At 45.5% G+C, this 26,798-nt stretch overlaps 2 protein-coding genes across 2 annotated transcripts in view; one reads left to right on the top strand and one right to left on the bottom strand.

Annotated features, from left to right (window-relative positions):
* ABCC11 (ATP binding cassette subfamily C member 11) overlaps window positions 1-23,228 on the bottom strand; it is a 53,241-nt gene extending 30,013 nt beyond the window's left edge. Inside the window, exons 1-11 of the mRNA XM_029075293.1 lie at window positions 23,105-23,228; window positions 14,112-14,142; window positions 13,516-13,645; window positions 12,934-13,091; window positions 10,391-10,549; window positions 8,063-8,210; window positions 6,433-6,666; window positions 5,583-5,756; window positions 3,912-4,059; window positions 2,248-2,396; window positions 1,356-1,463 (exon numbers count right to left, since the gene is read on the bottom strand). Of these exons, the coding sequence (XP_028931126.1) occupies window positions 1,356-1,463; window positions 2,248-2,396; window positions 3,912-4,059; window positions 5,583-5,756; window positions 6,433-6,666; window positions 8,063-8,210; window positions 10,391-10,549; window positions 12,934-13,091; window positions 13,516-13,645; window positions 14,112-14,142; window positions 23,105-23,228 (1,563 nt within the window). The remainder of the gene's footprint in view (window positions 1-1,355; window positions 1,464-2,247; window positions 2,397-3,911; window positions 4,060-5,582; window positions 5,757-6,432; window positions 6,667-8,062; window positions 8,211-10,390; window positions 10,550-12,933; window positions 13,092-13,515; window positions 13,646-14,111; window positions 14,143-23,104) is intronic.
* LONP2 (lon peptidase 2, peroxisomal) overlaps window positions 23,189-26,798 on the top strand; it is a 139,601-nt gene continuing 135,991 nt past the window's right edge. Inside the window, exon 1 of the mRNA XM_029075905.2 lies at window positions 23,189-23,478. Within this exon, the coding sequence (XP_028931738.1) occupies window positions 23,246-23,478 (233 nt within the window). The 5' untranslated portion in view covers window positions 23,189-23,245. The remainder of the gene's footprint in view (window positions 23,479-26,798) is intronic.

The raw sequence follows: 26,798 nt of genomic DNA, 5'->3' as shown, positions 1-26,798 counted from the left end.
GAATGGGGACTGAAAGGGACCAGGCTTCAAAATCCAAAAAGACAGAAAGCCACTGTTTTGGGTCATTTCAACCCCCATTGGAAACTCTCAGGTCTTAGCAGACAATTACTCTCTCCCTCTTCAAAGCCTTATTGAAGGCTCATCTCCTCCAAGAAGCCTTCCCAGACTAAGCCCCCCTCTTTCCTCATCCCCCACTCCCTTCTGCATTGCCCTGACTTGTACATTCAATAATATTTCATTCAATAGTATTCATTGAGTGCTTACTACTTGCAGAGCACTGTACTAAGCGCTTGGAATGTACAAATCGGTAACAGATAGAGACAGTCCCTGCCCTTTGATGGGCTTACAGTCTCCTCTTCCCCCCTCCCTGCCCAACAGCACTTACGCATATATCTGTAATTTATTTATTTGTACTGATGTCTGTATCCCCCTTTCTAGACATATGCTCATCGTGGGCAGGGAATATGTCTGTTTATTGTTGTATTGTACTCTTCCAAGTGCTTAGTACAGCACTCTGCACACAGTAAGTGCTCAGTAAATATGTTGGAACAAATTGAATGAATCAGAGACCTGGGATCAATCAATCAGGGGTATTTATTGAGTGCTTACTGTGTGCTAAGCACCTGGGATGAACAAGTCTGGGAGTCCAGCTTACAAGGTGTAATAGACACCCATGACCAGGGTAGGTTTTCCAGATCAATCAAACAACCATCGGTATTTACTGAGCGCTCACTGTATCAGAGCATGGTATTAAGCATGGTACTAAGGATACAGTGCAACTGAATGGGTAGTCATGTTTCCTGTCCACCTTGAGCTGACAATCTAGAGGCAGAGACAGACATGAATATAAATATATGAGTAATTTATAATATATAATTTATAGATATGTACTTGAGAGCTGTGGGGTTGAGGTTGGAGAGAATATCAAATGTCTAAAAGGCAAAGTTTCAAATGCATGAATGAAGCAAAAGGAAGAAGGAGCTGGGGAAAAGAAGGCTGAATCCAGATAATAATAATAATAATGATATTAGTTAGGTGCTTACTATGTACAGGCACTGTACAAACCATTGCAATAGATTCAAGGAAATTGGATTGGTCACAATCCACATTCCATGTGGGGCTCACTCTCAATCCCCATTTTTCAGATGAGATAATTGGGGCCCAGAGAAGTGAAGTGACTTGCCCCAAGGTCACACAGCAGACATGTGGCAGAGTTAGGATTAGAACCCAGGTCCTTCTGACTTCCCGGGCTATGCTCTTATCCACTCGACCATGATACTTCTCAAAAATCTCATTTAGGCTGATGAGTGACCAGTAGAATCAATGCCAAGTTACTTTGCAATATTTGCTGTTACCTTCATTCTCATTACGGAAATTTCCCCATTTGTTATTCCTTTGATTGAAAAAGGTATAAAAAACACGGCCAGTTTCATCGGACTAAACACAGCCACGGTGGTAAATGCCTATAGGGAGAAAGAGGAATTGTAGTTTTTATTGTGTCTTCTTCCTGATTAACACCAGGTTCCATCCTGGATACGATTTTGAGCATGCATCAGACTGCAGTGTCCAAAGGCAAAGATATATTTGTTTCATTCAGGTAACTTTAGGCCATTCATTTTTCTTTTTTGCTTGAAACTGATCTACCTTTTTTTTTGTCTTTAATATGCCAGAAACCCAATCAAAAGAAGAAGCAGGATGGGCCACACCTATTTCTAAAATGAAGAATGAACTGGAGATTTAAAAATAGCTATTGAAGGTCCAAATAAATTACTAGTGTTATTAGTAGTAATAATAATAATGATAATATTGGTTAAGTGCTTACTATGTGCCAAGCACTGTATTAAGTGCTGGGGCAGACGCATGATAATCAGGTCCCATATGAGGTTCAGGGTCTAAGTAGGAGGGAGAACAGGTATTGAAACCCCATTCCCCCGATTAGACTGTAAGCCCGTCAATGGGCAGGGATTGTTTCTAATCTGTTGCTGAATTGTACTTTCCAAGCACGTAGTAAAGTGCTCTGCACATAGTAAGCGCTCAATAAAAACTATTGAATGAACGAATGATTTTGCAGATGAGGGATAAGGGATGAGGAACGGCTCAGTTGAGCCACCAAGAAGTGAAGTGACAGAGACGTGAAGTTTACACAGCAGATTCAGTTATTAGAACCCAGGACCTCTGACTCCCTGGTCTGTGTTCTTTCCAATAGGCCAGTACTGTTTGCAACAGGTGAACAAAAAACCTACTTACCAGTGATGAAGTTAACTCTAGTCCTAAAAGGGTGTGGATGAGAAATATCAGAATAGTGGCTATTGTAGGTATTAAAAATAAAATAGTGGTGTTTAAACTCTGAAAAAGTCTACTTCGTTCCAATAATTTCCTCTCCTTCCTTCTTAAACCTAGGAAAAATTGCAGTTGATTTGAAAATGACAAAAATATTGGAAATGGAACACAGTTCCCCAAGAAACACAAATTGCTGCATCTCACGGAACTGACAGTGTGGACTTTTCATCTTCTACTATATTAACCCAGCTAGGATGTTGGTTGTTTTTTAAAAACCCCTGCTCATTTGTCAGGAGCATCTAATCAGACAACATATGTCCTGAAGTTCCTCTGAGAGGGAGAGAGCTTAGAGATGTAGTGGAAAAAGAATGGGACTGAGAGTCAGAGAACTTGGGTTCTAATCCTGACTCTTATTTTCCATCATTATTCATTTATTCAATCATATTTATTGAGCCCTTACTGTGTGCAAAGCACTGTACTAAGCACTTGGGTGTACAATACAACAACAAAAAGACACATTCCCTCCCCACAACGAGCTTGTCTGCAGATGTCACTTATCTTCTCTCTACCTCAGTTTCCTCATCAGTAAAATGGGGATTCAGTAACTTTTCTCTCTCCCCATATTGCGACCCCTATATAGGACAAGTACTGTGTTCAACCTGATTATCTTGTATGTATACCAGCACTTAGTCCAGTGCTTGGCACATAATAAACACTTCATAATAATAATAATTATCATGGTATTTGTTAGGGCACTTACCACTTACTATATGCTAGGTACTCTTCTAAGTGTGGGGTAGATACAAGCTAATCAGGTTGGACACAGTCCCTGTCCCACATAGGGCTCACAGTCTTCATCCCCGTTTTATAGATGAGGGAACTGAGGTTCAGAGAAGTTAAGTGACTTGCCTAAGATAGCACTGAGTGGCACTAAGTGGCAGAATCGACATTAGAACCCATGACCTTCTGATTCCCAGGCCTGTGCTCAATCTACGAGAGTCATGCTGCTTCTCCATTATAAATTCGCTATTATTATTTTCCACTATACCACTATTATTATAGGCGTTCAGGAGAACCTTCAAGGAGGCCAAGCACTGTATTAAGCACTGGGGTAGACACACGATAATGAGGTCTAACCCAGTGCCTCTCCTACGTGGAGTTCACAGTCTAAGTGGGAGGCAAATCAGGTATTTCATCCCTATTTTGCAGATGAGGAAACTGAGATACAGATTCATTAAGTGATTTACCCCAGGTCATCCAGCAGGCAAATGGCAGAGATGGGCTTAGAACCCGAGTCCTCTGATTTGCAGACGTGGGATCCTTCCAATGGTTCATGCTGCTTCCCATAGTCAAGGAGACCCAGGGGACAGATGTCAGTTTCCCCTTATGACCAGAGAAGCAGGGAGAGACCCAGGGCTAAACCTCCAAAGCTTGGTATCTCACCACCCATCTTAACTTTCTTTTCCTGACTTCCTTAGGCCAGATTTATCTCTTCCCCTACCCCCTACCATGTAGAAACCATCACCCCTTCTGCTGCTCCATCTCCATCTTCAGCCCACTCCCTTTACCTCCCGCCCCCACTATCCACCTCCCCCCCCCCAAGTTATTCAGTGGTGTTCCTAGACTAGTACCTTGAATAATCTCCACGAATGATTTTTCCCAAGAGTACATTTTAATAAGCTTAATGCTAGTGAGAATTTCACTTGTCGTCCGTATGCGCTGATCGCTGACCACAGAAGTGGCCTCTTGTATCTTCACAACAAGACGGGACAAAAGTATCTGCGATGACAGAATGGCATTGTTTAAAGAGGTTCCCAAGAGGTAACTTTAAATGTCAAAGGGAGTGAGAGTTTAAGCCTACAACAAACCACCACTACAGTGTGAGCCCTCTCAACTGATCCTTGTAGTTACTGTATCTAAACATACAGATTCAGTGGATTTCACGTGACCCCTATGTCAGAAGGTCATGGGTTCTAATGTCTACTACTTAATGTCTGCTACTAGTTGGCTGTGTGACCTTAGGTAAATCTTTCAACTTCTCTGTACCTCAGTTCCCTCATCTATAAAATGGAGATGAAGACTGTGAGCCCTATGTGGGACAGGGACTGTGTCCAACCTGATTATCTTGTAGCTACTTCACACTTAGAAGAGTGCCTGGCACATAGTAAGTGCCCTAACAAATACCATGATAATTATTATTATTATGAAGTGCTTATATGTGCCAAGCACTGGACTAAGTGCTGGGATACATACAAGATAATTAGGTTGGACTCAGTACTTGTCCTACAAAAGGGTCACATGTCTTGTCTCGTAAGGTTTTTGAGTACAACTACCTCAAATTTTATAAGTCCGTACCTCAAGGACCAAGCACAGTTATTCTGTTAACAATCAAATACATGTTGTTGGACCAAATGACTATTCAAAAGTGCTATGTTCATGCTTTCTAGTGGAGGAGCTGAACCTGGCATTTGGTTTCACACTGACAGATCCACATCAAACAGAAACTTCTTACTATCGGCTTTAAAACACTCAATCACCTCACCCCCTCCTATATCACCTCCCTACTCTCCTACTTGAACCTAGTCCACACTCTTCAATCCTCTAATGCCAACCTACTCACTGTACCTCCATCTAGTCTATCTCACCACCGACCTCTTGCCCACATTCTGCTTTTGGCCTGGAACGCCCTCCCTCTTCATATCTGAAAGACCATTACTCTACCCCCTTCAAAGCCTTATTGAAGGCACATCTCCTCCAAGAAACCTTTTCTAAGTCCTCTTTCTTCTTCTCCCACTCCCTTCTGCTTCACCCTGACTTGGTCCCTTTATTCATCCCCACTCCCAGCCCCACAGCACTTATGTAAATATATATATATATCTGTAATTAATTTATTTATATTAATATCTTTCTCCCCCTCGGGACTGTAAGCTCATTGCAAGCAGGGAATGTGTCCGTTATACTGTCATATCATCCTCTCCAAAGCGCACCCAGTTAAGTGTTCAGTAAATATGATTGACTAACTGACTGCTTGACTGACATTGTGTCTTGAGTGTACCTGGGAGATTCCAAAGCCTTGAGAAATCAATAGCCTCTAAAAACCCTTCAGCAGGTGAGTGAATCTGAGAAACCCCTTCTTATTCAGCTCTTAGACAAAGCAATATCGGTCCCCAAGTTGAGCAAAAGTCAAACTTAAGTGTCAGTAAGCTGGCAACAGGGACTCCACTGGCATTTATCTGGGTCCTTGGGTACTTTGGGATCTACCCAGCGAGAAATTCTGAAGTAACTGGAATGAAGCAACTTACTTGAAATGGGGCAATCAGGGTAAATAGAAGGGTGGCCAACAATGCAGTCAGACCGAGGATAAAATGAGAACATATGGAGCAAGCAAATAGGGATGAAATGGCGGGAAAAAGCAAAGGACCATAAGCAGCACCTTCAAACAGATAATTGACATCATTGGAGAAAAAATTGATGGCCTGCAAGAAAACAAGAAAATGTGAAAACTTTTGAACACGTTAATGTACTCACATTCCAAAGTAAATGCCAATTCTTGATACATACGATTGAAAGCCAGCTGTGAGAATAGCACTGGCCAAAATGCCCAGGGTCACAAAAAATAGGCAGCAGACTCAAGGAGTAAGCAAGAAACCTCCTTTCTATTCCCATTTTATTTGTTTTTATTGGAATCTATGCTAGTGGAAGAATGTCGAGGCCCTGGCCATGTGATGACAAGCCAAAGTTTGGGAAGAAATTCATCAGTTCAATCAGGTGTGGTTTTGAGATTTCTTGCACAAAAACTCATGCCACACAACATGTTTCTTCAAAACATGAGTGGCAAATCGATGTGTTTTGCCAAACAAAAGACAAAATGACTGATGCCTTGACTTGGGCTTAGACAGACTTGTGCCTTGACTGATGCTTTTCCGAAGAGCACAACCATGTCTTCCAAAATTGCATCCCATTCTATCCAGACACTGTTGGAAACTCATTCCCCAATTCCCCATCAGTGTCCTAGTCCAAAAGCTTAGTGAAAACATGTGTTATGAAAGAACTGAATATACTAAAACAGCCACGAACATTGAGCAGCTTCAACAAAAACGGCAGAATGGCCATTACCTGTGATGGAGACTAAGGAACGTTCTATATGCTTACCTCACCAATAGAGACGTGGGTCAAAGACTTGAACTTCATCAACTTTTCAAAAGCCAGTGTGGAAACTGCAGTCCGTAGCCTAGCTGCTGTGCGATAATTAATGATCCAACATAAGCTAAGAGTCAAAGATTTGCAAGACTCAGACAAAAAGAGGGCAACACAGTATCCAATTCCAAAAGCAATGTTGCCTGATGTATTTTCACTGAATTGGAGAATCCTTGGAATAAACAACACCTAGAAACCATAAAGAATTCAAGGAACAGCATTTTAAATACTATTGGTGATGAATGGCACCTTTCCTCTTGTGCAATGCTACTCCTTTGGAGATGAATGAAAAAAGTAAGAAAACTTCTGTCCTCTACAACGGCTCGGCTGAATCTCGCCATCCCATCTGTTTGCTGTCATTCTCAAAATCTCATGTGAAAGGGTGCAGATTCTTTTCTCCAGAGAGGATTCACATCCACTGCTGTGGATGACTTCAGAGAGCCAAACATTTGCAGCTCCAATACCTGGATATGACTCACCTCAGCCTGCTGGAACTTTTGGTGTCATTGAAAAGTAGAGCAAACGTAACACTAGTCGGCAAGATATCCTCTTACTATTACCCACCGAAGGTTAAAATAATGATGAATGACAGCTATAAACAAAATTACATTTGTATTTCTCTCACCCCAAAATATTTAATATTGAAATATCGTTTTATGAAATTAGTTCTGTTCACTATTCCCCCTGAAAGGCTAAAACCCAAAACAGTGAAACAAGAAAAATGGAGAATTTAAACTCAATTTCCTCCACACTTCTTATTGACTATCTAAAGGCTAAATTGCCACTAGAAACTCATAAAATGAAATATCCCAGATTGAACGGAAATGTAATCTATTGCAAAATTGGTCAAGATTAGATGTTTTCCTCTTACTGCTACTCCTCCAATGTCAATTTAGAGGAGAGTAACAGGCAGGGAGATAACAGAAAAGAGATAACAGTAAGATGTAAAATTTCAAGTGAGAAAATAGTCCTAAACTCTTTATGCTGTGTTTCAAAAGGTAGCTCCTTAGCTTAGATCTGGAACACAAGTCTATGCTGGAAAATGGAGAAAATTGGAATATGTTGAGTCAAAATCTTTGAAGCACCTTGAAATTTGCTCTAGTTCTTCTAACCCTCAGGGTACTACTGGTAGTTAGACTCAGTAGGCAGTGGCCTAACAAAAAGATCTTAGGCTTGGGATTCAGGAGATTCAGGTTGTCATCCCAATTCTTGAACTGGCCTGCTCTATGGTCTTAAGCAAGGCGCTGGGATCATCTTCCTTATCTGTAAAACAGGGATGAAATACCCCCTCTCCTTCCCTCTTAGATTGTGTGCTCCATGTGCGACAGAGATTGTATCTGAACTGATTATCTGATGTCTACCCCAGTTTTAAGTAAACCAGTAAACAAAAGCCATCATCATTATTATCATCATTACAATCATTAACACAATTTCCAAATGCATAAAGCCTTTACCAGGATTCAGCTTTGATCCTGAGAGGTATGGGTTTCAGAAACAATGCTGCCAAACTCCAGATTTTTCTTTTACAATAAAAGCAACACACTTTCTGAAAATCAAGGAAAGCACTATTTAATCCATTACTTACAGGTCCCAAGACCCCCAGGACACTACTGAGAATCCCTACGAAGACATTTATGCAAATTCTTGTTCTCTGGAATTGAAGAATTACTCGATTCAAAGACGCTTTATCCACACCACATCTTGTAACCTCTTCTTCCCAAAGGACTTGGAGCCTTTTGGAAAAAAATAACATTAAAAGACTCGACATTCAGTCGTGCACTTTCTTTCATTTTTGAGCAGATGCTACTTTTCATGGGAGAAAAGGACTAACGACTGATCGGAGCCAGAAAGTTGACTTCTCAGCCGAAGCTCTCAATGTGAGTCTCACGTGAAATTTTCCTTCTCCTTTCTGTGCTGCTGCCCCAAAAATACTTTTACGGGAGAAGCAGTGTGGCTAGAAGAAAGCACATAGACCTGGGAGTCAGAGGACCTGGATTCTAATCCCGGGTCTGCCACTTGCTTGCTGTGTGACCTTCAGAAAGTCACTCAACTTCTTTGTGCCTTAGTTACCTCATCTGCAAAATGGGCATTCTATACTTGTACTCCCTCCCACTTAGAATGTAAGCCCCAAGTGGAACCTGATTATCTTTTATCTACCCTAACACCGTACTGTATGGTACGCCATTATTATTATTATTATTATCATTATTATTATTAAGTGCCAATGAATCATTTCCAATTCATAGCGACTCCATGGATATACCTTCTCCAGAACGTCCTGTCCTCTGCAAAAATCCACAACCTTTCTAATGATTCTTCCGTGACTGTTATGGTCTCTATCCCTATCTCTATCTAGGTGCTGGTCTGCCTCTTCCACGTTTTCCCTGGATTTTTCTTAGCATTAGTGTTTTCTCCAGAGAATTAGTCCTCCTGATTATGCTATGTTAATCAAAGTTGAGCCATTTGACCTTCCAAAGACCACTTTGGTTTAATTTGCTCTAAAATCTATTTGTCTTTTGGGTGGTCCATGGTATTTGCAAAAGCCTTCTCCAATACCGCATTTCAAAAGAATTGACGTTCCTTCTATCCTATTCTATCCTATACTACACCATAATATATGCTTAACGAACTCCACAATTATTATCTTGTTTGTAGGCATAACATCCCCATAACAAACCTTGCATCTGATCCACCTCAATTCAAGTCCCCCAAGGGCTTAGTATAGTCCTGTGTATACAGTAGGTGCTCAATATATATTATTTATTGATTGACTGATCACTATAGCATCTTTACTTTCATTCCCCAGTTTTAGAAAGTCATGCAGTGTCTTTGCCACTGAAGCGAAGAAGCAGGCTTAGGAATCAACAAAAGGACCATGTTCCTGAAGTACTAGTGTGTCTACCCCAAGTTTCCTTTGTCAAGCAACCACAAATCTACTGAACAAGCACTGTGGCCAAACAACAAAGCAGTGTGGCCTAATGGGTACTGCGCAGGCTTGGGAGTCAGAAGGATCTAGGTTCTAATGCTAGCTCTGCCAACTGTCTGCTGTGTGACTTTGGGTAAGCCTCTTCACTTCCCTGTGCCTCAGTTGACTCATTTGTTAAATGGGAACTAAGACTGTAAGCCCTATGTGGAACATGGACTATGTACAGTCTGATTAGCTTGTACCTACTCCAGAGCTTAGTAGCCTGGCACATAGAAAACACCTAACAAATACAAAAAAAAACCCCAACAAAATTTTTTAAAAAACCAAAGCACACCCCACCCTCTCTGTTCTAATGACCTTAATTTTTGAATAATGGTTTTTAAAATGGCCATCAACTAAATGCTCCCAGGCAGAATAAAAAGGCCTAGGGGCTAGCAGGGGAAAGGACATGAACAGTAAAGTAAGCAAAATGGACAAGGCGAGGCGTGAAAATGGGACCTGCAGTTTAGAGTTTGCCCAAATTCAACCCCAAAGATTGCCCGCTCACAATGGATTGAATATAGCAGTGAAGCCAGGCATGTGGCCCCCATTTCATTCTTCAATCCCTCACAGGAGACCCCCTGCCCTCCACCAAAATCAAAGAGTTGTAGATTGTCATCTTTGCCTTTTGCCATACTTAGAGGTGAGAAATTCACAACCTAATCCTGAGCATGCGCTCATCTTATTATTATTATCATTGTTATTATCATCATTATAATTGCTAAGTCTCTGCTATGTGTCAAATACTGCTCTAAGCACTGGTAATCAGGTCAATGTAGGACTCCCAGTTTAAGTGAGTTGGGACTAAAGCGCAGCTCCCTTTGAAATCCCAGGAGGTGAGCTTGTCTCACACAATGGCAGCCTTTTGGGGGTAATTCCCATTTCCCAGCTTCGAGCCTCTCACTAAGACTCAATTTGTGACAGTTAAATACGGATCCAACTGGCTACCTTTTCGCATTTCTGGCTGAACTCTCATACTCCGACAGCGGGGGTGCCGTGTTTTCGTTGAGGCGTTTTCGGTAGCCCTGCATCATGAGAGAGGTCATCCAGGAAAATGTCATGAAGGAGAACACTCCAGCATTGTCCAAAGGATGTTGAGCCGGCGATCTGGGAAAGAAGTCAGAATCAGGATGAGGCACTTCAGGCATCGCAATCCCATACTACATTAGGTATTTGAAGAAACACTAGATGAATTTATGGGTGAGTGGTCCATAATGGGTTGCTAGGGGAAAGGTAGGGATGTAGAGGGAAACGTTCCAAGTTATTAAATTGGATGCCAAGGAGGGACCTCTTGGCTGGGGGACTCTTGAGGCAGTCCAGCCCATTAAGGACCTGAACACCAAAGGGGAGTGAGCAGCCTGCGATAGGAAATTCTCAATGCCCCTGAGTTGAGGGCTTAAATAATGTCCAGAGAGCTCATCGCCCCTGGGTTGAGGGCTTAAGAAAAGCAGAAACCATTGTGCTTGATGCTTTGAGAAGCAGCGTGGCTTAGTGGAAAGAGCCCGGGCTTGGGAGTCAGAGATCGTGGGGCATATCACTTAACTTCTCTGTGCCTCAATTACCTCATCAGTAAAAATGGGGATTAAAAAAAAAATGTGAGCCCCACATGGGACAATCTGATTACCCTGTATCTACCCCAGTGTTTAGAACAGTGCTCTGCACATAGTAAGTGCTTACCAAATATCATAATTATTATTACTATTATTTGCTCTGTTAATAAATGTTTTTTTTCTGTGATATTAAGTATCATGGCTTATTCTGTCAGTAAAACTGAGTCATGAACAGCCTCATCTCTAATTAACTCTACTGGGTTGAAACACATTGGGCCCAGGCTGCAGAAATGACTAAATTATTATTAGCCCAACTGAAACTGTAAACTCACTGTGGGCAGGGAAAGTGTCTCCCAACTCTGCTGCATCATACTCCCTCAATCACTTAGAACAGTATACTGCACACAGTAAACACTCAATAAATACTACTGATGATGAAATGTGAGGAAGGGTTGTGAGGGGCCAGAGAGAGCAAATTTTCGCACTACTTCCTGTGGGACCATGGCAGCTGGGAGACCAAATCTCTCAACAGCCCAACCTTATGATTCTAGACCCATCTCCCCTTTTTAAATTCACTCTAACCTTACTGTCCTCCCCACAGTTGCCAGAATCTGAGAAATCAGAGTGGGCTTCTACCAGTGCATAAAACATAGGCCTGGGAGTCAAAAGGACCTGGGTTCTACTCCTATCTCTGCCACATGTCGGCTGTGTGACCTTGGGCAAGTCACTTAATTTCTCTGTGCCTCATTTGGCTCTCCTGTAGAATGAGGATTAAGACTGTGAGCTCCATAATAATAATAATAATGATGGTATTTGTTAAGCACTTACTATGTCAAAGCACTGTTCTAAGCACGGGAGGGTGGGGATACAAGGTGATCAGGTGTCCCACTTGGGACTCACAGTCTTAATCCTCATTTTACAGATGAGGGACCTGAGGCACAGAGAAGCTAAGTGGCTTGCCCAAAGTCACACAGCTGAGTAGTGGTGGAGCGATGACCTCTGACTCTCAAGCCCGGGCTCTTTCCACTGAACCACGCTGCTTTTCATGTGGGAAAAAGACTATGTCCAACCTGATTAGTGTCGATCGACTCCAGCTTTTAGTACAGTGCCTGGTACAGAGTGTTTAATAAACACCATAAGAAAAATGAGTGAAAAGAAGTCTAGGGTAGCTGTACTTTCATTTTCAGGGCAGCCGCGTGGGAATGCCACTGGTGAGGAATTGTATCCTGACCTGTAGCATGGTTTTTCCTAAAGTCCCCAAACTCTCCAGCATATTCTCTTCGAGGAGAGTGTAGAGGGTTTTCAAAGGATTTCATTCCGTAGTGCTTCCGGAGGTTTCCCAAACTCTCATCCTTCCCTATTCCATGCCCATCAGAGAAAAAGATGTTACAGTTGGCCTCCTTGTCAGCAGATATGAAGAGCTGAGAGGGAGGGAGAAAGGGAAAGAAAAAGCACAGGAAAAGTACTAACAGAGTAGAAGGCTGAGACTGTCAGCACCCCTTTCATGTGGAAGCCATTGGCCCCGCCATAAAGTTATTCAGAGCCCTGCAATCCTGATCTCCATTGAATAACAATTAAAAATAATAATAATTGGGGTATTTGTTAAGGGCTTACTATATGTCAAGTACTGTACTAAGCACTGGGGTAGATACAAAACCATCAGCTCCCCCGTGAGCCTCACAATCTGAGTGGGAGGGACAGTGCTGAATCCCCATTTTAGAGATGAGGAAACTGAGGCACAGAGAGGTGAAATGACTTGCTTAGAGGAGGTAAGCAGGGAAGCCGGGATTAGAACCCAGGTACTCGGATTTCCAAGCACGAGTTCTTTCCACTAGGCCATGCTGCCGCCTCAGAATTCCCCGACGAATCTCCAGTTTTGAAAAACAGGACCCAATGAATTCTGACACATAATTGCTCCTATCTGATCAAAACAGGCCTTACTTAGGCTCGGGGTGGATTGGAATCATTGTTTTCGTAGCAGCGCTGTATTTCCCATGTGAGATGGTGTCTCCGTTGCCTTTTTCCAAGGCAGGCGGTCTTTGAGCTTCCTTGGCAGCTGACTCTGGACTCCATGAGCTCTCGCCTAGGTCTAAAGTTCTCTTGGGGTGGAAAAATTAACAGCATCAGAACAGAGCCCGGTAAATCTTGACCCCACCTTGTGTAGGAACTGTGTCAGGGTGCAGAAGCCAGCTGATGCACTACTCAGGATACAGAAGTCACCGGACCACAACTGGTCATATGCTCTCGTGGCCATTCTACAGGAGGACCACACCGTCCCCGCCACCAATCCCCATTCCTCCCCCAGCCCTTTCTAAACTTTCATTTTGCCAGGAGTACTCAGTGAAAAGCTCATTTTCTCTTCCACATATAAGCAAAACAATTTTTAGGAGCATGAAAGAAGGGGAAGACACAACAGAGCTGAAGGATGGTGGGTCCCGAAGACCTTTTGGGGATATGGCAAAGAAGCCAACTTCCCACCGAGAGGATCCCCCCGTTGACTGCTGGTGGAGATGGTTCCCATACATAGGCTAGGACTGAAGCCATGTGGTCTTCCATGTCCAAAGCAAGGTTCGCAAAGCCTCCCATGGGGCCCGTGTCCCCGTTCTTCTTCTTCATCAGCATTTTCCGGTCAGGGTTACCCCCTCTTCCTCTCCTGCAACCAAAGACACCAAAATGACCATGACATGTTAGGCAGCCTGGCTCGACCTCTAGTTGGGGAACGGCTCCCTTCAAACCCCTCGATGAGAGGGATAATATAAAGAAGAAATGGCATTCCTCTTCTCGGAGCTAAAAATTCCAGTCAGACAGTGACTCCTGCAATTGTATGTGGAGGAGAGGCTGTCACTTGCCTTGAAAGTTGTGGCATAGGGTTTGGTGGAATCACATCTCCTGGGTCTTCTCAGACCAAGGTGGGTTGGGGGCCACTAGCCACATATGGCTCCTGAGTTGTCATTGAGCATACTTAAAAGTATTTTGCATCTTCAGAAATCCCTGGACACTTGTTCGGACTACAGCACCTGTGCAGCCTTGTCCCTACCATCTTCTACTCAGATCGTGAGGTGGGACTTCACAGTGGCTGCCCGTGTATGATGTGCGAAAGAGACTAGACTTCTTCCTACCTTCTCAACTTGGCCAGCTTTGACTTTTGGCCTGGAGAGGACGGAAGGGGAAAGTGTTACAGCAAGGTGAGAGGATGTCCTGATTTATGCAGGATAATTCAGAAATCTCAGTCCCAGCTCTCACTGTGAGGAAAGAAAATGGGGGGCAAGGCAGCCTGTGGTCTAGTAGGTAGCATGTTTGTGCCCAAACAAGCATCTGTGTCCAGCCCGATTTGCTTGTATCCACTCCAGCACTTAGTACAGTGCCTGGCACGTAGTAAGCTCTTAACAAATACCATTATTATTATTATTATTATTATTAATGTCCTTCTCTCTGTAATGAGGGAGGTGGGATTGTGGAGATTGGGACCTGTGGGGCTGGAAACAGTTGTCTGATACCCGAACCTGCAGGATAGTAAGTTAATTAAGTGCTCAGTACAGTGCTCTCCACCCAGTAGGCCCTCAAAAATTACGACAGATTGATTAATTGATTTCAGGCCCAGTGTTTAGACAGCCATGGTTTGCTTTACCATGAGGTCCAGGACTTGGAAGAGACTGCACTCCTCAAGTCCCCCCACCCTCCCCACCTGATCTCTGAACAGTGGGGCCCACAACACCATCCAAGCATTGGAGACCCCTTTGAAGGGTCTAGTAACCTTCCTCTTTCCTTTTTCAATCAATCAATCAATCGATTATTGAGCATTTATTGTTTGCCAAGCAGTACCTTCAGAACAATACAGTAGAAGTGGTAGGCACATTTCCTGCCCATGAGGAGCTCACAGTCTAAAAGGGGAAATGACGTTAAAATTAATCACTGATGGGGGAAGGGGAGAGATTAGGGATATCTACTGGGGGTGGATGAATATCAAGTTCCGAAGGGGCACAAATCCAAATGCATAGGTAGTACAGAAGGGAGGGTGAACTTGGTGAAAGGTGGCCCTAGTCAGGGAGGACCTTTTCCTCCCTTCTTCCTCTTTGCTCTCTTCATTCTCTTTTTCCCTTCCTCTTCCCCATTTTCTCCTTTCTCCCACTTCCTTTCTCTCCTCATTCTATTCCCTCCCTTCCCTATGCCCCATTTGCCACCCCCCATCCCCGATTAGCCCAGCCCCCTCCTAGCCTTGTGCCCCCGAAGAGACTAGACTTCTCATCACCTTCATTACTAAAGAAAAATAGGACCCAGTCCCTCTTCTCCAGAAGCCTGCAACTTAATGAGGAAAGAAGGGTGGACAAAGACATAGAAGCACAGTGATGCAGATAAAGATGTGCCATAAAAGTATAACAGAAATGAATGACCGACCTATTCCTGTGTACAAAATTACTTGAGAACATGCAAGGTAGAAACACAAAACGTCTGGAAACATAAACAGAAGGTAAGAGGTGCTGAAGTGATTTGGGTGACTATTTGTTTTGCCTATGTGGCTCTCTATGGTTTTTCCTTCGGGTTCCCCGTGGTCCACTATGTGATTTAGTCAGGAGGACCCACACCCATGCCATGGCCTGGGAATCAGAAGGACCTGGATCCTAATCCTGGCTCCACCACTTGTCTGCTGTGTGACCTCGGGCAAATCACTTAATTTCTCTGTGCTTCAGTAACCTTTTGATGACCAAGTCTGTGTGTCTTCTATCCACTAGACCATGGTGCTACTATCCTCCCCATCCCTGCAGCCTACAACCTCGACTTCTCCTTTTTTTTTAATCCCTATGTTCAATCTGTCTTCAACTCCTGTTGGTTCTTCCTCCACAACATTTCCATGACCTTTCTCTTCCCCTCCAACCAAACGAACACCTCTCTGGCTTAGGCACCTGCCATATCCTGTCTTCATTATACATCAGCCTCCTCATCAGTCTCCCTACCTCTAGCCTCTCTGCTCTCCAGTCCATACTTCACTCCGTTAGAATGTCGCTCCACCCATGCCTCCCCACTCCTCAAAAATCTCCAATGGTTACTCAATCCTCTGCATCAAGCAGCAATTCCCGACTATTGGCTTTAAGGCACTCAGTAAACTCTCTCCTTCCTTACTTATCCACTCTCCGCTCGCACTACATCCCACCTTGCATTCTTTGTTCCTCTCTTAACCTATTCACTTTGCCTCGTTTTTGTTTCGCCCGATTCCGAGGTCTCACCCATGCCCTCTGCCTAACCTGAAACTCCTTCCCCCTTCAAATATGCCAGACCACAGCTTTCCACATCTCCAAAGCCCTTCTGAGATCACATCTCCTCTAGGAGGCCTTACCTGATAAATTCCATATGATAATAATAATAATAAAATAATCATAATGGTATATGTTAAGCACTTTCTATGTACCAGGCACTGTACTAAACACTGGGATAGATACAAGATAATCAGGTTGGACCTAGTCCCTGTCCCACATAGGGCTCACAGTCTTAATTCCCATTTTACAGCTGAGGGAACTGAGGCACAAAGAAGTTAAGTCGCTTGCCCGAGGGTATACAGCAGACAAGTGGCGGAGCCAGGATTAGAACCCAGGTCATTCCTACTCCCAGACCTGTGCTCTATCCACTAGGCCATGTTATCCTTCCAACTTCTTCAGCCTTCTGCACCACCTAAGCACTTGTCTACTCACAGACAGCTGTAACACTAAAGTACATATCTTATATACCCTCGTACATAAGCCTTTACTCATGTATACCTCCACTTTTCCTTCTTCCTCCTATCTGCAGATTCTTTCAGGGCCTGTCTCCTTCACTAGAAAGAAAACTTCTTGAGGGCAGGGATCATGCCTATTAACCATTAAATCATATCCAGCATTTAGTAGAGGGCTCTATACTGATGAAGGATTGAAAATTTACTTGTGGCATTCCCATCCCGTAAAGTCCAGAGTCCAGAGTCAGGGCTTTTCAATGAATGTTTAGCAGTTGCTTCTATTAGAGAAGCTGCATGGTCTAGTGGAGAAAAAATGGGCCTGAGGGTCAGAAGACCTGGGTTCTAATCCCGATTCTGCAATTTGTCTGCCGCGTGACTTTGGACAGCTTCTCTGCACCTCGGTTCCTCATTTACAATAGGGATTCAATACTTGGGTTTTTTTTTGGGGGGGGGGGTTGGTTTTTTTTGTAATGGTATTTTTTAATCATTTATTTTGTGCTAGGCACTGTACTAAGCTCTGGGGTAGATACAAGCTAATCAGAGGTTGGACACAGTCTGTGTCTCACAAGGGGCTCACAGTTTTAATCCCAGTTTTACAGAAGAGGTAACTGAGGCACAGAGAAGTTAAGTGACTTGCCCAAGGACACACATATTAGAAACCAGGTCCTTCTGACTCCCAGGCCTGTACTCCCTCCACTAGCCCACACTGCCTCTCATCTGTTCTCCCTCCATCTTAGACTATGAACTCCAAGTATCCAACCTATCTTATATCTGCCCCACGCTTAGTACAGTGCTTGGCACATAATAGACACCTAACACATACCGCAGGGATTATCTTACTGTAAGCTCATTGTGGGCAGGGAATGTGTGTTCTATTAATAATAATAATGATGATATTGGCATTTGTTAAGTACTTACTTTGTGCCAGGCACTGTAATAATTATGGTGTTTGCTTGGCACTTATTATGTGCCAAGCACTGTTCTAAGCACTGGGGTAGCGAAAAGATGACCAGAGTGAGTCCCAAATGGGGCTCACATTCTTAATCTCCATTTTACTTATGAGATAATTGAGGCCCAGAGAAGTGAAGTGACTTGTCCAACGTCACACATCTGACAAGTGGCAGAGGCAGGATTAGAACCCATGTTCTTCTAACTCTCAGGCCCGTGTTCTATCCACTAGGCCGTGCTGCTGCTCCTTTCCCACCATGTGGCTACAAGAAAATAGGATTGGACACAGTCCCTGTCCCACGTGGAGCTCACAGTCTCAATTCCCATTTTACAGCTGAGATAACTGAGGCCCAGAGAAGTGAAGTGATTTGCCCAAGATTGTACAGCAGGCAAATGGCGGAGCCGGGTACTCTCCCAAGAGCTTAGTACAGTGCTCTGCACACAATAAGTGCTCAATGAGTATGATGGAATGAATGACTCTTCTCCCACGCTCTTCTGCGTTGCCCTGATTTGCTCCCTTTGCCCTTCTCCCTACCGTCCCCCAACCAGCCCCACGGCACTTATGTATAGATCTCTACTTTGATTTATTTGTATCGATGTCTGTCTCTCACCCACTAGCTTTTGAGCTTGTTGTGGGCAGGGAATGTCCCTGCTTATTGTTGTATTGTACTATCCCAAGTGGTTGATATAGAGCACACGCTAAGCGCTTTATAAATACGATTGAATGGCTGAATGAATGAATAAGTGAATGAATGGCTGAATGTATCTAGTCCCATGCTGGAGTAGATACAAGGTGATCAGGTTGTCCCAAGTGGTGCTCACAGTCTTCATCCCCATTTTTCAGATGAGGTCACTGAGGCCCAGAGAAGCTAAGTGGCCTGCCCAAGGTCCCACAGCCAAGTGGTGGAAGCGGGATTAGAACCCACATCCTCTGACTCCCAAGTCCAGGCTCTTTCCACCCAGCCATTGGTCTTGTGGTTCTTGTCGAATTGTACTTCCTGAGCGCCTAGTAGGGGGTTCGGCAGCCACTTGATAAATACGAGTGAAGAAGCAGCGTGGCTCAGTGGAAAGAGCATGGGCATGGGAGTCAGAGGTCGTGGGTTCTAATCCCGCCTCTGCCACTTGTCAGCTGTGTGACTTTGGGCAAGTCACTTCACTTCCCTGTGCTTCAGTTGCCTCATCTGTAAAATGGGGGTGAAGACTGTGAACCCCATGTGGGACAACCTGATGCCCTTGTATCCAGCGCTTAGAACAGTGCTTGGCACAAATGAGCACTTAACACATATCATTATCTTTTAGACTGTGAGCCCATCGTTGGGCTGGGATTGTCTCTATCTGTTGCTGAATTGTACATTCCAAGCGCTTAGCACAGTGCTCTGCACACAGTAGGTGCTCAATAAATACGATTGAATGAATTAATGAATGAATGAATCGGAGTCTTGTTCTCGCCTGTCGCGCTGTCGACCCCTGGCCCACGTCCTACCTCTGGCCTGCCAGACTCACATCCGCCAAACTAACTCTCCCTCTTCAAAGCCCTACTGAAAGCTCACCTCCTCCACGAGGCCCACCCAGACTAAGCCCCCCTTTTCCTCTGCTCCTCCTCCCCTCCCCATTTCCCCTACTCCCTCCCTCTGCTCTACCCCCTTCCCCGCCCCACAGCACTTGTGCCTGTTTGTATATATTATTTATTACTCTATTTTGTTAATGATGTATAGATATCTAGGAGTCTATTTATCTTGTTGGTACTGATGCCTGACTACTTGTTTTGCGGTCTGCCTCCCTGGTTTAGACTGTGAGCCCGTTTTGGGGCAGGGATTCATTCATTCAATCATATTTATTGAGCTCTTAGTATGTGCAGAGCACTGTACTAAGCGCTTGGAATGTACCTGTCGGCAACAGATAGAGACCATCCCAGCCCAATGGGCTCACGGCCTGTACAGGGGAGACAGACAACAAAATAGAACAGAACAAAACAATGCATTGATTCTGTTGCCGAACTGGATATTCCAAGGGTTTAGTAGAGTGCTCTGCACACTGTAAGCGCTCAATAATTGAATGAATGAGTGAATGAATGAATGAATGAATGAATGAATGGCTGGCTGGCTGGCTGGCTGGCTGGCTGGCTGGCTGGATGGATGGATGGATGGATGGATGGCGGGATGGCCACTTATCAGCTGTGTGACTTTGGGCAAGTCACTTAATTTCTCTGTGCCTCAGTTACCTCATCTGGAAAATAGGGATTAAAACTGTGTGCCCCACGTGCTTAGAACAGTTCTTGGCACAAAGTAAGCATTTAACAAATACCAAAATTATTCAATTAGACTTTGAGCCTGCTACTGGGCAGGGATGGTCTCTATCTGTTGCCGAATTGTACATTCGAAGCGCTTAGTGCGGTGCTCTGCACACAGTAAACACTCAATAAATATGATTGAATGAATGAAATTACAGCATTAGTAGCTTGTGCAGCAACACCTACACACTTTCCGTGGCTCAGTGGAAAGGGCATAGGCTGGGAACTCAGAGGTCATGGGTTCAAATCCCACCTCCGCCGTTCGTCAGCTGTGTGATTTTGGGCAAGTCATTTAACTTCTCTGTGCCTCAGGTCCCTCAATTGTAAAATGGGGATGAAGACCATGAGCCCCATGTAGGACAACCTGATGACCTTGTATCCTCCTCAGCGCTTAGAACAGTGCTTTGCACATAGTAAGCACTTAACGAATGCCATCATTATTATTATTTCACCCGTAAGCGCTCAATAAATGCTACTGAAGAATAATAATAATGGTGGTACTTGCTAAGCACTTACTATGTGCAAAGCACTGTTCTAAGCGCTGGAGGGAAATACAAGGTGATGCAGGTTGTCCCATGTGAGGCTCCCAGTCTTCATCCCCATTTTCCAGATGAGGTCACTGAGGCACAGAGAATAGTAATAATAATGTTGGTATTTGGTAAGCGCTTACTCTGTGCCAAGCACTCTTGTGAGCACTGGGTTAAGAATAAAAATAATGTTGTTATTTAAGCGCTTACTCTGTGCCAAGCACTGTTCTCAGCACTGGGGTAATAATAATAATGTTGTTAATTAATCACTTACTATGTGCCAAGCACAGTTCTGAGCGCTGGGGTAAAAATAATAATAATGTTGGTATTTGTTAAGCGCTTACTATGTGCCAAGCTCCTGTTCTAAGTGCTGGTGGGGGAAGGGATACAAGGTGATTCAGGTTGTCCCACGTGGGGCTCCCCGTCTTCATCCCCATTTTCCAGATGAGGTCACTGAAGCCCAGACAAGGCAAGTGACTTGCCCACAGTCACACAGCTGACAAGCCACGGAGCCGGGTTTAGAACCCACGACCTCTGACTCCCAAACCCGAGCTCTTTCCACTGAGCCTCACTGGATGGATGGATGGATGGATGGATGGATGGATGGATGGGTGGACTGTAAGCCTGTCAGTGGGCAGGGATTGTCTCTGTTGCCGAATTGTCCATTCCAAGTGCTTATTACAGTGCTCTGCACATAGTAAGCGCTCAATAAGTAGTATTGGATGGATGGATGGATGGATGGATAGAGAAGCAGCGTGGCTCAGTGGAAAGAGCCCGGGCTTAGGAGTCAGGGGTCGTGGGTTCTAACCCCAGGTCCGCCACCTGTCAGCTGTGTGACTTTGGGCAGGTCACTTAACTTCTCGGTGCCTCAGTTCACTCATCTGTAAAATGGGAATTAAGACTGTGAACCTCCAGTGGGACAGCCTGATTATCCTGTATCTCCCCCAGTGCTTAGAACAGTGCTCGGCACATAGTAAGCGCTTAACAAATACCAACATTATTGTTATTATTAGTAAGTGCTCAATAAATATGAATGAATGAATGAATGGAAAGGAAAGGAATGAATGGATGGATGGACGGATGGATGGATGGGAGTTACAGAGAAGCAGCGTGGCTCAGTGGAAAGAGCCGGGGCTTGGGACTCAGAGGTCATGGGTTCGAATGCCGGCTCTGCCACCTGTCAGTTGTGTGACTGTGGGCAAGTCACTTAACTTCTCTGTGCCTCAGTTCCCTCATCTGTAAAATGGGGATTAAGACTGTGAGCCCCACGTGGGACAACCTGATTCCCCTATGTCTACCCCAGCGCTTAGAACAGTGCTCGGCACATAGTAAGCGCTTAACAAATACCAACATTACTTAACTTCTCAGAGCCTCAGTTTCTGTGAGCCTCACGTGGGACAACCTGATGACCCTGTATCTACCCCAGCGCTTAGAATAGTGCTTTGCACATAGTAAGCACTTAACAAATACCAACATTATTATTATTATTAGTAAGCGCTCAATAAATATGAATGAATGGGAAGGGAAGGGAAGGGAAAGGAAGGGAACGGAAGGGAACGGAAGGGAAGGGGATGGATGGATGGATGGATGGATGGATGGATGGATGGATGGATGGATGGATGGATGAGAGTTACAGAGAAGCAGCATGGCTCAGTGGAAAGAGCCCGGGCTTGGGAGTCAGAGGTCATGGGTTCAAATCCCAATTCTGCCACTTGTCAGCTGTGTGACTGTGGGAAAGTCACTTCATTTCTCCGTGCCTCAGTTTCTGTGAGCCTAACATGGGACAACCTGATGATCCTGTATCTACCCCAGCGCTTAGAACAGTGCTCTGCACATAGTAAGTGCTTAACAAATACCAATATTATTAGTAGTAGTAGTAGTAAGCGCTCAATAAATATGAATGAGGGAAGGGAAGGGAAGGGAAGGGAAGGGAAGGGAAGGGAAGGGAAGGGAAAGGAAGGGAAGGGAAGGGAAGGGAAGGGAAGGGAAGGGAAGGGAAGGGAAGGGAATGAATGGATGGACGGATGGATGGATGGATGGATGGATGAGAGTTACAGAGAAGCAGCGTAGCTCAGTGGAAAGAGCCCGGGCTTGGGAGTCAGAGGTCATGGGTTCAAATCCCAATTCTGCCACTTGTCAGCTGTGTGACTGTGGGCAAGTCACTTAACCTCTCTGTGCCTCAGTTTCTGTGAGCCTCACGTGGGACAACTTGATGACCCTGTATCTCCCCCAGCGCTTAGAACAGTGCTCTGCACATAGTAAGTGCTTAACAAATACCAACATTATTATTATTAGTAGTAGTAGTAATAGTAAGCGCTCAATAAATATGAATGAATGAAGGGAAGGGAAGGGAAGGGTAGGAAAGAAAAGGAAAGGGTAGGTAAGGAAAGGAAAGGGTAGGAAAGGAAAGGAAAGGAAAGGAAAGGGAAAGGGAAGGAAAGGATAGGATGGATGGATGGATGGATGGATGGATGGATGGATGGATGGATGGATGGATGGATGGATGGATGGATGGATGGATGGATGGATGGATGGATGAGAGTTACCGGGGGGGGGGGGGGGGGGGGGGGGGGGGGGGGAGGGGGCGTCATTTCCAGTAATACGGTAGCGGGGAATGGAGGGAGGCTCGTTTCGAGGCCGTACGGTAGGGGGGCGGGGGGGAAGGGGCTGGCGGGCGGAAGCGGCGCATGCGCGCTGGGCGCCGCGCGCAGGCGCAGCAGGCGTCGGCCGGGGAGAAGGCGGCGGCGGCGGCGTCGTCGTCCGCCATTACCGTGAGGGTCGATCATGTCGTCGGGCAGCGCCATCCAGATCCCCCGGCGGCTGCCGCTGCTGCTGACCCACGAGGCCGTGCTCCTGCCCGGCTCCACCATGCGCACCAGCGTCGACTCGGCCCGCAACCTGCAGCTGGTGCGCAACCGCCTGCTGAAGGGCACGTCCCTGCAGAGCACCATCCTGGGCGTCGTCCCCAACGCCAGCGACCCGCACAGCGACGCCCAGGACCTGCCCCCGCTGCACAGGTGCCCACACACACCCCGCGCTGCGCCCTGCCACACGCCCTCCCCACCACCATCCCTCATGATCATCGTCCCCACCATCATCTCCTCATCGTCGTGCTACTTCTTAAGCGCCTACTCGGGGCCAAGCGCTGCTCTCAGCGCTGGGGCAAGAATAATGCCGGAGTGTGTTAAGCGCTTACTCTGTGCCAAGCACTGTTCTCAGCGCTGGGGCAAGAATCATAAGAGTGGTGGTGTCTGTTAATTAATGTTGGTATTTGTTAAGCGCTTACTATGTGCCGAGCACTGTTCTAAGCGCTGGGGTAGACACAGGGGAATCAGGTTGTCCCACGTGGGGCTCACAGTCTTCATCCCCATTTTACAGATGAGGTTAACTGAGGCACAGAGAAGTTAAGTGACTTGCCCACAGTCACACAGCTGACAGGTGGCAGAGCTGGGATTCGAACTCATGACCTCTGACTCCAAAGCCCGTGCTCTTTCCACTGAGCCACACTGTTGTCTGTCAAGCGCTTACTCTGTGCCAAGCACTGTTGTTCCCAGCGCCAGGGCAAGAATAAGACTCATAATGGTGGTATTTGCTCAGCACTTACTCTGTGCTAAGCACTGTTCTGAGCGCTGGGGCAAGAATAAGAATCATAATGGTCATCAGCGTGCTGTTTCTCAAGTGCTTACTCTGTGCCAAGCACTGTGCTCAGCGCTGGGGTAAGAATAATAAGAATGGTGGTGTGTGTTAAGTGCTTACTCTGTGCCAAGCACTGTTCCTAGCACTAGGGTAAGAAGAAGAATCATAATGTTGGTGTTTGGTAAGCGCTTACTCTGTGCCAAGCACCATTCTGAGCGCTGGGGTAAGAATAAGAATCATAATGTTGGTATTTGGTAAGCACTTACTATATGCCAAGCACTGTTCTCAGTGCTGGAGTAAGAATAAGACGCTTTGGAGTGAGGGGTCATGGGTTTGAATCCCAGCTCTGCCACTTGTCAGCTGTGTGATCTTGGGCAAGTCACTTAACTTCTCTGGGCCTCAGTTACCTCATCTGTAAAATGGGGAGTAAGACTGTGAGCCCCACGTGGGACAACCTGATTCCCCTGTGCCTACCCCAGTGCTTAGAACAGTGCTCTGCACATAGTAAGCGCTTAACAAACACCAACATTATTATTATTAATGGTCATCTTCATCATGCTGTTTCTTAAGCGCTTACTCTGTGCCAATCACTGTTCTCAGCGCTGGGGCAAGAATAAGAATCATAATGGTCATCATCAGCATGCTGTTTCTTAAGAGCTTACTCTGTACTAAGCACTGTTCCCAGCGCTGGGGTAAGAATAAGAATCGTAATGTTGGTATTTGGTAAGCACTTACTACTACTAATAATAATGTTGGTATTTAAGCGCTTACTATGTGCAGAGCACTGTTCTAAGCGCTGAGGTAGATACAGGGTAAACAGGTTGTCCCACGTGAGGCTCACAGTCTTAATCCCCATTTTACAGACGAGGTAACTGAGGCCCAGAGAAGTTAAGTGACTTGCCCAAGGTCACACAGCTGACAAGTGACAGAGCTGGGATTCGAACCCACGAACTCTGACTCCCGAGCCCGGGCTCTTGCCACTGAGCCACACTGCTTCTCTGGAACCCACGACCATCCGATTCCCATGCCCTCGTTCTAGCAGCTAGGCCACCGACGTCAGACCCTTTCCCCACACGTAGGAACCCTCGCTCGCTTCCTTCAGTTTCTCCCCCCCCCCCCCCCCGCGACCGAGCCAAGCCTTCACCGTTTCCCCCTTTTAGGCCCTCTGGTCCTCCCCTGTCAGGTCACGTTGCACTGGGGCTGGACATTGGGCTGGACGTTGAGCAGCCACGTCCCCTTCCCACCTCTGGCCACCTGCGCCACTCCTCAGAAGACGCAGCCCTTTGGCGATCCCTGCACTACTTCCTGGGGCCAAGTTTGATTTATTGTGTAATTACTGCCCGCAGTAATTTTCTTTGGGCAAGCCACTTAACCTCTCTGTGCCTCAGTCCCCCCATCCATAAAAGGGAGGCGAAGACTGTATGAGATGGCCCGCAGGCTCCCCGTGAAGCGTAGAAGAGGCTGGGCACGTTGGGAGAGGTTGTGAGCCCTTGGCTTAGTGGATAGAGCACGGGCCTGGGAGTCAGAAGGATCTGGGTTCCAATTAAGAATAATAATAATAATGTTGGTATTTAAGCGCTTACTATGTGCAGGGCACTGTTCCAAACGCTGGGGTAGATACAGGGTCATCAGGTTGTCCCACATGAGGCTCACAGTCTTAATCCCCATTTTCCAGATGAGGGAACTGAGGCCCAGAGAAATGACGTGCCCACAATCACACAGCTGACAAGTGGCAGAGCTGGAATTCAAACCCATGACCTCTGACTCCCAAGCCCGGGCTCTTTCCACTGAGCCATGCTGCTTCCCTCTGCCACTTGTGTGACCTTGGGCAAGTCACTTCAGTTTGCTGTGTCTCAGTTCCCTCATCTGTAAAATGGGGATGAAGACTTGTAGACTGATGAGCCTGCTGTGGGCAGGAGTTGTCAATATTTGTTGCTGAATTGTACTTTCCAAGCTCTTAGTACAGTGCTCAGCACACCGTAAGCGCTCAGTAAATACCATTGAAAGAATGACTGAGCCCTCGTGTGGGACAGGTACTGTGTCCAACCTGATCAGCTTGTATCTTAGAACAGTACCTGGCACCTAGTAAACGCTTAACAAATATGATTTTTTTTTATTTTTAGTTTTTTCATGGTGTTTTTAAATCACATTTTTTGAGCTCTTACTGTGTTTAGAGCTCTGTACTAAGCATTTGAGAGAGTACAGTGTAATAGAGTTGGTAGACAAATGCCGATTTGTACATTCCAAGTGCTTAGTGCAGTGCTCTGCCCATAGTAAGCGCTCAATAAATACTATTGAATGAATTCCTTTCCCACAGTGAGGTTACAGTTAAGCACTTATTATGTGCCAGACACTGTACTAAATGCTGGGGTAGATGCAGGCTAATCAGGTTGGAGACAGACCCTGTTCCTGTTTCTCAGTCTTAATCCCCATGCATGGCTTGGTGGAAAGAGCACGGGCTTGGGAGTCAGAGGTCGTGGGTTCAAATCCCAGCTCTGCCACCTGTCAGCTGTTTGACTGTGGGCAAGTCACTTAACTTCTCTGTGCCTCAGTTACATCGTCTGTAAAATGGGGATTAAGACTTTGAGCCCCACGTGGGACAACCTGATGACCTTTTATCTACCCCAGTGCTTAAAACAGTGCTTGGCACATAGCACTTAACAGATACCATCATTAGTATTAGTACAGATGAGGCAACTGA

The sequence above is a fragment of the Ornithorhynchus anatinus genome, chromosome 11 (assembly GCF_004115215.2).
Source record: "Ornithorhynchus anatinus isolate Pmale09 chromosome 11, mOrnAna1.pri.v4, whole genome shotgun sequence".
NCBI classification, from domain to species: Eukaryota; Metazoa; Chordata; class Mammalia; order Monotremata; family Ornithorhynchidae; genus Ornithorhynchus; species Ornithorhynchus anatinus.
The sequence above is the reverse complement of the archived record's forward strand: the minus strand, read 5'-3'. Positions and strand labels throughout refer to the sequence as shown.